Below are 12,671 nucleotides of genomic sequence, written 5' to 3' on the forward strand. Positions count from 1 at the left end.
AGAGTATAGAAAATCAATATACAGTAAAATATATAGGAAGGTAGTAGACTGATTTGGTAAGATTCCCTAGCTGGATTACAGCTTCCAAAATGTGGGGCATCCTGAAGGGATTGAGTCAAAGATTTTCACCCAGCAGGCAACCATACCATATTGCTGTCCCCTAACACAGAATGGAGCCAGAGATTCTTTGAGTATATGAGTGATTCTACGATTCCCCTACGCTTTTGGCAAAAGCAAAATGTCAATTATCAGTATTTTTTTTCAACTAAATGACCTAGATGTTTACATCGTGTATATATTTAAGTTTCCAAACAAACAAATTGCCAAGCTTAATCTTAAATCATTTGATAAATACTCTAATAAAAGCGAACATTTGCTTAATTATTTTGTCAACAGTGTTATGGACAAATACTATGTCATTTCGAACATATATAAAAATACTACAGAGTTGAAACAATATATGTTTGAAAGTGCTTATGTCCCTTAGCAGTAATGTTGTCATTAATCTGTGCAACTGATATAGAAAATGTGATTGTTGAGCTTCATAAGTAGGATTTTATGAGTCACTGTGATACAGACTGACACATTTTTCATCATAAATCCCTGTAACGTCTGATTTGAATATAGTCACCCTCCTTACACAAGACTTCCTTCTCCAGAGATAATCCCTAGTGTATGTTCATAGGATTTTTCCAACACATAAGGGATCAATAGCGCAAAAACACTTTCAAAACAGTCAACAGTGTTACTCAACTGTGTTACGGTCAACAGTGCAGGGGAACAAGTCGGCACTTTTTTAGGAGAAAAAACAGAGCAGACAAACCCATCTCCCTAGAACACAAATTATTTTGTTTGTTTGTCTGTCAATATGGACATAAATTGGCAAAAACATACTCCTCCTCAACTGTCATCAGTGTTGCCAGATTGGGCTGGTTCCCGCCCAATTGGGCTGCTTAGGATGGCCGTGTGCAGGTAAAAATGGCATCTATCAGAAAAACCTTCCCACTGCCATATAAATCAATAGAATTGGGCGGGTTTTTAGGGCGGATTTTGATCATTTTTTGGGCTGGAAATCATTAGCCTCATCTGGCAACCCTGACTGTCATACTTAATTGTAACACCATTGACGGTAACACCGTTGACATTTCAGCCATTTTTATGGTGTTGTGCTAACTGAGGACTTCAGAAGTTCCACCACAACACCTTAATCAATTCATGTATCTGTATGCTTTATCTGTGTTTTTCTACATGTGATTTCTAATTCAGATTCTTATGAATATGTTGATAACACCGTTGACAGGCAATTTTCCCGCTATGAGAACATGAAAAAGAATGGATTAAATTATGGAAGGATGGAGCTCAAAATGTACCAAAAAGTCTTCCCGTATCCTGCCAAAGAGGTTATGACATCACGTGATGTTATTCGTATGGCCTAAGACCAAACCATTACTGATTTATGGAGGAGGTTTCAGACCGTGACACGGTTAACAAAGTTTTCGTGGACACACACAAAATGGCAAATTTCATGTATAATGGAAAGGACAGTGGTCTTTCTGACAGTTTTGTCATATTGTGATGATTACTGTGAATCAACACTTGCAATCGTCTTGGGCAAAACAAGTTTCTTTACATGCTAATATGAAGACTGAATCTGACATTTGGAAAACAGGACGGCATGAAAACGCCCAAAACCAGTATTAAATATTCATTCTTGCTGAGGGAAATAATGCTATGTCTACACTTTCTGTATTATATGAAAGATAAATGTTTTCTAATGTCCAAAACATCATTGGATGCAGTTAATAGTTAGTGGAATTGCCAAATAAAATCCACGGACTTAAAAGTGTAGGCGAATTAGAGAATCACTCATATAGAGATATGCCAATGTAATAGGTTGCTATGGGCACCTAACATGACCAGGTTCCGGTCTGCCTAAAAAGGCGTGTCATAATACTCCTAGAATGAATAGAACAGTCCTTAGGTCTGCCTAGGTCTGCCTAAAGGGGGACCCCCCCCTGCAATAATAGAACCCAGAATCAATGGGCCAATGGAACCTCTCTCTCTCTCTACTCTCTCTGATGGAACCTTGATTCGTTAATCAAACACAGTTACCTCCATAACTGCACTATGTAATGCACCCCAGACTCTGTCATATGGCCTCCTGTCCCTGTGGCCTCCTGAGGAGAATAGGAAATCAGTATGCTACAGACTATTTCCACCACCACACTACGAGCCATGGGCTTGGTCACATGCCATGCTGCCCTCTTCTAAGAAGAATAGATGATCAATTAGTTAATCTTACATCACTCATTCCACATTCACAACAAGAGCCACAGACTTGATCAGCAAGAACAGGCTTGGTCACACGGGACAGTTACTCACAATGCCCACACCACAAGACAAGAGACATGAATTCCTTAACTAATTGCTGAAGACTAATATATTAATGTTCAAAACCTAATAACCTAGGCTATTTATAAACACTACCTTCTTGGTGGAATGGTTTAAAAACACGCTGTTTGAATGATTGACACACATTGTTTAACTGATGTTAACCTTTTCTTTTTACATTCAGGAGCAGGAGCCAGTCAGCACGGCCTAAAGCTAGATTTATGCTTCGCTCGCATAGAATCTGCGTCCGTCCGTTTTCTGTCTATGCGAGTCCACGCCCCCCTCTCAGAGGCTCTGCGCCCGTCGTCTAGCGCCTCGAAAAAATTCTAACTATCCGTCGGACGGACGCGGAGTACGCAGACAAAAAGGCACTATGATTGGTCGTCTCGCTACTTCCTTGTTCTGTTCTTGTGGCAGCGCAATGCCAGTAGTTTGCGAGAGCAGAGCTGTATTCTGTTAAAAACTTTATTAATGCCTTGTGTGTAAATGTGTGTAAATACACGAAGCTAAGCTAAGTAACAAACAATGCATCAGTTGAACACTCGTGGCACAATGCCTGCGGTTTTACTACCGTTCCTCCACCGAATGTAAACACACATCGGCAGAATCAACTGTCTTTACATGCTTGCATTTTCTGCTCGTGAAAACAGACTGGGTATGTCAAATAATGATACCACTGCATTGCCTTTGCAATTTGTGTGAAAATACCTAGCTAACCGGGATAGAAAGCAACATTGCTTAATAATGACCGCAGTGCTTACAATGTAATGAATAGCCTAATCGCGCAATTTCAAATGTGGCTGGCAACGAGACCTCGGACCTCGCAGAGCTCGCAGATGCATGAATACAAAATTGGTTCGTGGCCACTCCCACGCGACTTTTCACGCTCGCAGTTGCTGAAGTCTAATCTGACCTTAAGTCCACCAGCCCCGCTTCAGCCAAACTAAGCATCAGGTCTGCTTCTGTATGACTCCTTAACTCTTTTACGATAACTTGCTGTGTGGATGTATGTGTTCAACCTGGCCTTAGAAGCCATTATTCAATTCCATTCATCTGATTCCAATTACCAATCACTACTCTTCAACCAGGTTGAGGGGTTCGATTACTGGAACCAGTTGCATAAAGTGTGGATATACAGTGCCTCCCAAAAGTCTACACACCCCTGTTCAAATTCCAGGTTTTTGTCATGTAAAAAAATGACTGAAAGACAAATAATTTCACAACTTTTCCCACTTAAATCTAAACTATTATCCTGCACAATGCAGTTGAAAAACAAACCCAAAGCTTTAAAGGGAAAGAATAGAAAATAAAAAACTTGAATTAACATGGTTAATACCTTGTTGCAGCACCTTTCCTTCGATTACAGTACTCAGTCTTTTTTGAGTAAGACTCTATCAGCATGGCAAACGTTGATGTGACAATTTTTTCCACTTATCTTTGCAAAAGCACTCCAAATCTGACAGATTGCGAATGCATCTCATCTGCACAGTCCTCAGATCGCACAACAGATCTTCCATGTCATACAGGACTGGGCCATTCCAAAACCTCAATCTTATTCTAATGAAGACATTTTTTGTTGGTTTTTGGCATGTGTCTGAGGTAATTGTCGTTCTGAATGATTAAGTTCATCTGCATCATCACCTTTCTAACAGGGGGCAGAAGGTTTTGTGCCACTACAATGGCCCCTGTGGAACTGTTCATAATTCCTGCCTCCCTGACTTAAGCCCCAGTTACAGCAGAAGAACAACAGTCACATAGCATGATGCTGCCACCACCATGCTTCACTTTACGCATGGCGTTACCTTGGCAATGTAGTGTTGTTTTTGTGCCAAACATACGTCTTGGAATTATGTCCAAAATGTTCGACCTCAGTTTCACCTGACCATAACATATCTTCTCACATGCATTTGGGAGATCACAGAAGTATTTTTTACTAGATTTACTCCACCAAGAGATTGAACTTGGTCATAATTCCAAAGGGTATATTTGGCGCAAAACATCGGCCCGATAACACCATACCTAACGTGAAGTATGGTGGTGGCAGCATTCTTCTTTTGTGCTGTTTTTCTTCAGTTGTAACTGGGGCCTTCATTATGGAGGAGAGAATTATGAAAATTTCCACAGGGGCCGTGGTAGTGGCACAAAACCTTCGACCCCCTGGTAGAAAGGTGAAGATGCAGAGGAACTAATCTTTCAGAACGACAATTTCTCCAAGCACACGCCTAAGTCTACAAAAAGAATGCCTTCACCAGAATAAGATTGAGGTTTTGGAATGGTCTAGACAAGCCAAAGCTGCTGCAACTAAGTATTAATTTAAGGGTGTGTATATTTATGCAACCATGTTAATTGAAGTTTTTTATTTTCTATTGTTTCCATTTAAAGCTTTATGCTTGTTTCTCAATTGCATTGTACAGGTTAATAGTTTAGATTGAAGGTGGAAAAAGCTGTGAATTTATTTGTCTTTCGGTCATTTTTTTTACATCACAAAAACCTGACATTTGAAGAGGGGTGTGTAGACTTTTTGAAGCCACTGTAAATGGGTGATTTGAAATAACTTGAAAATCTCGTAGCCCCTTAATGCGCGCCGTACCTCCAGTGGCACGCTGTAATAGACGTTGAAATGTATCTACCATAGCACTACAATACTATGACACACCACAGGCCCTTTAGTAATGCACCACGACTTGGTCATAATGAATTTATAAAGCCGCGCCTTAAGGGGTTAAACTGCGTTCTTAAACAGGTTTTCAATCGTTGTTTTGACGGTGCCTGCAGCTGCCTGTTCAGGTGGTCACCACACTGTAGCTTCTACTAGCACAGCTCAGCTCGCACACTCCACCATGGGTGTGGTATTGCCGTTCTTTACTTCTGACCTCCCCATTTGTCCTCAGACTGGTTGATTTGAATGTGAGAAAGTACAAGTCTGCACACTGAAAGCCAAGCTTTTTCAAACAATCATCCCTGAAGTTGTCCACGATTAAACTGTTGAGTCTATAGATGGTATTTATTAAAATCTCATCTCTACCAGAGCTACTGTAACTAAACACAAGGGCGACACCTATAGGTGCAGTGCCGTGTGTGTTTGTGTGTGTTTGTGCGTGTTTGTGCGTGTGTGTGTGTGTGTGTGTATGCAGGGCTCTAAATTAACACCAGCCAACTGGCCAAATGCTGGTGAAATGTCAGTTTGGCTGGTAGAAAAGACCAACTTACTAGCCACTTTGACCCATTAGTGAGTGTGTGTTTGGCTAGTAAAATTAACATCTACTAGCCATTTTGGCTGGTGGTGAAAAAAGTTAATTTAGAGCCCTGTGTGTATGTGTAATACGCATGTCCTTCACCTGGCCTCAGTGAGGCGGGATGTGCCTACATTCTTCTCTGTTCATGACTTGAATATGAACATTTTTTTTTGCCTCAGGAGCAGGAGCCAATCAGCGGGCAGGAAGAGTAAGAGTCCTGGGCCGGCCTGCTCCGTCTCCTCGTCTGGGCAGAGGCTCATGGGAACCACCACGCTGAGCCGCAGCAGCAGGCTGGGCCTTCACAGGCCTGGTGAGTCATCTCCACCACACACACACACACAACCTGCACAACGACCTCCAAACAACCAAAAACTGTTGAATACAGAATCCTAAATGTCAAATGTTAATGTCAAATGGGATAATGAATGTAAAGAGAAAAGGTTATTTTTAATCCAGTTGAAAGGCTTCAGCGTTTGAAGTAGAATCAAAAAGTTAGTTGATAAAAAATAGTAACATCGTACATCCTTTAATAATAACTTAATAATGAATTAAATATAGTGGTTTGCCATTAATATTCTTATCTGCAAAGTTTCTCCTCTGGGTGATGTTTCAGCAACTGCACTACCAGCAGATCGAATGTCCCAGGTGACACGAAGAGGCATACTGACCAACACCAAGGCCAGAGCTGACACAACTTTAAAAGAAAGTACGTATCATCATCACGGATCTGGATTATTTCCTGCAAAGTCATAATGTAATTGACAATGTTAACACTGTGATAACAACTTTGTTTTTTTGTTTGTTTTTTTTTAAAGGAAAATGGCATAATTGGTAACTTCACATGGGAAGTGCTATTGAGTGCTATTGGGGAAATGTATGTTTTGATGGTGGAAGGTGTTGAAACTGCTTGGCAGAGCTCTATGGTTTATGTTTTTTTAAATATTTTTTTTGGTACGAGAGCAAACATGAAGCAAATGGGAAAGAGATATAGGATAGGGTAGGGTAGGGTAGGGAAATGACCTAGTGCCCATATTCAAACCTGGGTCCCCATGTATTAGCACTGCGCCCCTGCACACCCTCCCAAACGTTACAATGTATGCACATGCTTTTCTTTTTCACTCTTTCTGCAGACCAAAGAAGACCCTTGAGCCGGTCCCCACCTGGTCACAGAACAGAGAAAAGCGGACCGCCTCGGCAGGAGAGAGGTCGCACGCAGAGAAGGGACACTCAGGACACCGAGAACAGTGAGAACGCTGACAACAGGGAGGTCCTGAGCCCATGGGACCCGCCCCTGGAAATCCGCCGAATATTGGGTCTGGACAGTTTACACAATCAACAACAAGTACGTACATCAAAAATGTAGTCGGGGGGGGGGTATGCGCTGTGGCGCAGCGCGCTGGGCCCCCCACGTTTGGGCTTGCATGCCCACTGGGATCCCGGTTCGGGTCCGGCCGAGGTCGTTTCCCAATCCCGCCCCGTCTCTCTATCCCACTCGCTTCCTGTCACCATCTCAGACTGTCCTATCAAATAAAGGCATAAAAGCCCCTAAATATTTATATATATATATATATATATAAAATGTCTGTACTACTAAATGTATATGCAAGCACATACTGAAGGGATGGATTGAAAACTTTGGGAACAGCCTGTATTATTTCAGATTGTGATTCCATTTGAGTAGTGAACAGTCTCCCGTTTGACCTGCATGGTAGAGGTCTTGTCTGTGTTCTCCAAGTGCTTTGCTAGTTTTGATACGTTACATTAGAGTAGAGTACTCTGACTCTCGCCAAACCCTTGGATATTTCTGTGCAGATTCGTGAGCTCACACAGGGGTCTGGGGGACCTTAGATACATATTATCAGGGTGCGATTTGTAGGGGGGGATGGGGGGGATTGTCCCCTCTTCTGGTTTTGATATTGTCACTTTTTTCTACATAATTTAATCATAGTTTAATGTAACTCCATTGATATTGCTTGAAATCTGAAACATATCCCCCCTTCTGGTTTTCTGACAAATCGCACCCTGCATATTGTCCATACATAAATACACAAGACATCATACACATTATTACAGATATAAAGATACAAGACAGATTTAAAGGTGCACTGTGTAGGATGCGGCCAGAGTAGGTATTGCAACTACCCTGGTCATTGAAACTGTGCTGCTTATTGCCAATTATGATCTTTTCGTGAATATTTACTAAGTAATAAACTAGTATTTACTCGTATGATCAAAGTACAGCAATTTTTGCAGCTAAAAATGCCCATTTCTTGAAATTCAAAATGGCCGACCATGGAGAAGATCCCCTTTTCATGTATGAAGAGTGCAATTGTCCCAGTCATAATGAATACTTTGAATTTGATGGTGGTGGTAAGTATTTGTTACAAAAGTAACACTTGTGAGTGGGCAGCATGAATTCTGGAAATGAACTACTAAAAATATTACACAGTGCACCTTTAAAGATATAGCACACGCTTACATATATTTTTCCATATGCAGTTCAGGCACACACACACACACACACACACACACACACACACACACACACACACACACACACACACACACACACACACACACACACACACACACACACACACACACACACAAACGGCCAGAAAGCGAGATTGATGATACAGAGATAAGTGTAAGAGTGGGTCATCACATGTGCCATAGCTGAGTAGTACAGACTAGAGTATAGACCAGCCAAATGGTCCAAAAGGTGAAGGGAGGCCATTCTATATGGTCCAGAGAAATAGTGTCCATTGAAAGAGTGCTAAATTGCACACTATTTGAACACACACACACACACACACACACACACACACACACACACACACACACACACACACACACACACACACACACACACACACACACACACACACACACACAAAGCAAGCTATCGGTCACAGACTCATTGCCAGTGATAAACAAATAAAGCCATTGTTCTGTGTTAAAGAGTCACCAAGTAATGTAACGCCACTCAGCAGTAATTCTGATTGAGAGCACTTGTCTCTGGTTGTTGTTGGAGGGTAGTTGGTGCAGCAGTCTCCACAGAGGAAAAGCGGAAAATGTGCAGGATGGGGGTTGGCGAAGCAGCAGCCTCCACAGAGGAAAAAGAGTGCAGATAAGGGTGCAGGTGCAAGGGGTTGGTTTATGCAGTCTAGTGGATGTCGTAGCCTGTCTGTCCTGCAAGGAATGGCACGGAATCTGTAGCTGAACAGGCTTTTGTGGTTGGCAGGGGATGATTGTCCATTGTAGGGTCCAGTCTGCTCAGGGTACACTTCTCAGCTGTGGTAGTGAAGGTATCCACTAATGCCACCAAAGACCCAGCTTTCCTCTCCCAGCTCTCCTAGCTATACATTTCATCCCCAGCATTACATTACATTACACTCAGCTGACGCTTTCATCCAAAGGGACTTACAGTTACTGTATTTACAGAGTATTGGCTACAGTCACTGGAGCAATGTGGGGTTAGGTGCCTTGCTGAAGCGCACTTCAGCCATCGATGGGGGTTAAGGTGGGATTCGAACCTACAACCCTCTGACCACTTACCTAACCAGTAGGCCACAGCTGCATTGGCCCTGACATGTAAACATGCTTATAGTTTTGACTAGAGATGCACCGGATCCGAGATCCTGTTCCGGATCCGGCAGGATAATAGGGTTTTTCACAGGACCTGGGTCCGGCAGGATCTTAAGCAGTGGATCCGGTATCCGGTAGGATCCTAAAAATCAGGATCTGTTGCATCTCTAGTTTTTACGTAGCCTAGGCTTTTCAGTCAGTCTTTCACAACCCCAATCGCTGCATGGAGTGAAAGCCCTTTGGAAGCGGCCGTTGCAGGCAGTTTGGCAGTAAGCCAATGAGTCTAAAAAAATAGTTGAGCCAACGTAAAAAAAAGGGCCCACGTGTGCGAGTAGGCTATGTGTTTCAACCCTTTCGTAGGATCCGGTATCCGGTATCCGGTTCCGGATCCGGCAGGATCTTAAGCAGTAGATCCGGTATCCGGCAGGATCCTAAAAATCAGGATCCGGTGCATCTCTAGTTTTGACATTAAATGGTGTGATGTTTTACCAGGCTGTGTCATCACTGTGTCGTTACTGTGTATTGGGGGTTGAGGTGGGGGTGGAACAGATGGTCCTAAAGCCATATTCGTTTATCCTCAGGTTGGCAGAGGGACGGAGATTGACCTGGATGCCCTTGAGACCCTCTCTGTCAGCTCCGGCAGCATCATGAGCAAACTCAACTGGGAAGAAATCGAGAAACTGGTTGCGGAGGTGGAAGAGGACACTTAGACCTGCTTAAATAAAGATATTTTTTTAGAAATATTTAATATATAATATTCTGTGACTTTTTTGTATAAGATGTGAAAATAAAGAATTTTAATTTGTATTACAACTGTGGTGTATCATTGTTATCATTTGAGTGGTGAAATGCTGTTCTATTTCAAACTTGCAATATCACATTTTCTTTACAATTGGATGTCACAAAGTGTCACAAAGAAGAACGTGTCTAAGTCAGCCTGGCAAAATATATATCGCAAGATATGGTAGGCCTATACAGATATCATAGTAGGTTATTTCAACAGGCTCAAAACTGAAACGACACATTTTTAATAGGCATTACTAACATACAATAATTAATTCCAAGGGCATTGTGTAATATGTTGTATGTGGAAGAGTTCATATCATACAAGTGTAACTATAATTTGAAGTGCATTTTTTTATGCAAAAATGATTCAAGGGTAAACATCTAAAATACTGTAGTACTCCTTAGTCTATATGAACATATTGTATAATCATAATGGCAGTATGTTCAGAGCCGCAAAAACACACTTTTAGAACATTTCTCTCATAATAAACGAATGGATAATGTACCCTTAAAGGCCAACTTCCGATAAAACTCAGTTTTACTCACTCCTTTCGAAGATCGGACGGTCACCCCAAGTTAAACTCACTTGCAAGGCTCTCATAGCGGTGCGTCAACTCTCCTGGCTGTGTTTCCCGGTGTTTCCCAATTTACATCAATAATGCAGAGAAACGAGCGAATCACGAAAGCCTTTCTGTGTTTCGTCACGTCGAAAGAAGGCGTTGCCCACAAAGGTTTATATCGACCCATTTATCTAAAAACATGTCGAGTATTTTTTTTCTGCTTGTTTTCAAAACAAGCAACGTCTGGTGGCCTTGTAGCAACCCAATGTAAGTAGGTTGCCGGATGTGAGTGCCCGGATATCCGCCCGAGTATTTGCATGCATTTGCATTCATTTCCACCATCAGGAATGCTTTGCGGTACCACAGCTACCCTATGTGAGTCGCGCTGTGTCGTCTGACTGTCCCTTCTATAATATGATTGTAACCTACCGTAACAACTCGGCCTCGGCCCCCGCCGCAAATATCCACCACACCACCACGGGTCCTCTGGTGTTGTGACCGTTTTAGGATCTTTTTTCATATCCAATACTTGCACATTAAGAGTTCATGGATGTTTAAACGATATGTGCGAATGCAGTCATGTTGAATTTAGGGTGGCCAAACCATGCCATGTCATGAAGAACGTGCATCACATTATTTAAACAGCTCGTGTAAACAGTTATCCTGAGTGCCCGTGTCTTTTTGGAGATCGGAGGCTTGATGAGCAAAGAGATGGGAGAGAAATTAGTTGTGCGCGCGTGCACACATCTGCACAATCCACCGGACACGAAGTTACTGGCTCCAATATGTCAGCGTCCCGTTTGATTCTGTACTGACACTTTAAAGTTTACGTAGCACAATCAAATTATAGGTTCTAGTCTCCAATGTGCTAGTTTCACGTGTTGTTGGCATCACCAAATAATATGCAGCACAATAGGCTATAGGCCTACGGCATAACTTTTCGAGTGCTACATTTAGACCGGGTAAAGTACCGAGCATGGTCTGTCCCTTCAATAATATTAAGAGTGTCCCGTAACAACTCGGTCTCGGCCCCCGCCGCAAGTATCCTCCACCACGAAGGTCCTCTGATGGTGTGACCGTTTTAGGATATTTTCATATAATACAGAAATAAGAGCGTGCGCGCGCCTCTGACTGTATCTAGACAAGGAGGGGGAATGGCTCCAATATTTATATTCAGCGCCCAGTTTAATTCTGCACTGACACTTTTAAATGTACATGGCACAATCAAATGAGTAGGCTATGTCTAAATGTACTAGGCAGGCTGTCACCAATCTGGCTTTGATGTTTCGGCATCACCAATATGGCACAATATGCGGCATTGCATGGTTTCGCGTGTTGTTTTTGCACCACCAAATAATATGCGGCATAGCTGCTGTTTTCTAACTCAGAGAGAAGGCTATGCCCAGATATTCTTTTAACATGTAGGATATCCTGATGTTAATTTCACTAATGTAAGGAGTAAAACTCAGAAACTTCCCGAGTGCTAGCTACATTTAGACTGGGTAAACTCGTGACTTTAATGCCTTCCGAAACGGGCTATATTCCAGTGTCTGTGACAGTGCATCTATTTTAGGCTATAGTCTTGTGCAAAACTTTTTATTTAACATTGCGAATGGGCAGGATGATTTGCTTAGACACGCACGTGCTTCAGAGCAGCTAGAACTGTGCAAGGTGACTGCTGCAGTTTTCAGCTCAGTCCTCCTGGATAATAAAAACAAAATAATGCCGACGAGAAAGTAACGCCGTTATCTTTTGATGGATTCCCTTTGGGTGCCCGGTTGAGACAGTTTAATTTTCACACCCAAATCAATTCGGTTTTAAGTTATAAGTTCATTTTATTAATTTGTTTTATTATTATTTTGATGTTATTGGTCACCGGGCCTATTCTTTTGATTGGGAGATCAAGAAACTTTCTGGTGTCGCCGAAACGGCGATGTGCGGTGGGCTCTTTACGCACGGCACCTATGTCCCTTCCATCTTCAGTCAGACTCAAATCGGACCGAAATCAAGTAGCTGAGGTTAAACTGTCGTAAATACACGACCGAGCGCGAGTAGCTGAGGTAAAATAGACGTAAATACTCGGGCGGATATCCGGGCACTCACATCCGGC

General features: G+C 42.3%; 1 protein-coding gene across 1 annotated transcript in view; it reads left to right on the forward strand.

Moving 5' to 3' along the window:
• Positions 1 to 10,022, forward strand: part of cplane1 (ciliogenesis and planar polarity effector 1) — a 59,646-nt gene extending 49,624 nt beyond the window's left edge. Inside the window, exons 51-56 of the mRNA XM_063211907.1 lie at positions 2,576 to 2,603; positions 3,311 to 3,345; positions 5,807 to 5,937; positions 6,241 to 6,333; positions 6,758 to 6,969; positions 9,797 to 10,022. Of these exons, the coding sequence (XP_063067977.1) occupies positions 2,576 to 2,603; positions 3,311 to 3,345; positions 5,807 to 5,937; positions 6,241 to 6,333; positions 6,758 to 6,969; positions 9,797 to 9,925 (628 nt within the window). The 3' untranslated portion in view covers positions 9,926 to 10,022. The remainder of the gene's footprint in view (positions 1 to 2,575; positions 2,604 to 3,310; positions 3,346 to 5,806; positions 5,938 to 6,240; positions 6,334 to 6,757; positions 6,970 to 9,796) is intronic.
• The last annotated feature ends 2,649 nt before the right edge of the window (positions 10,023 to 12,671 follow it).

The sequence above is a fragment of the Engraulis encrasicolus genome, chromosome 12, assembly GCF_034702125.1.
Source record: "Engraulis encrasicolus isolate BLACKSEA-1 chromosome 12, IST_EnEncr_1.0, whole genome shotgun sequence".
NCBI classification, from domain to species: Eukaryota; Metazoa; Chordata; class Actinopteri; order Clupeiformes; family Engraulidae; genus Engraulis; species Engraulis encrasicolus.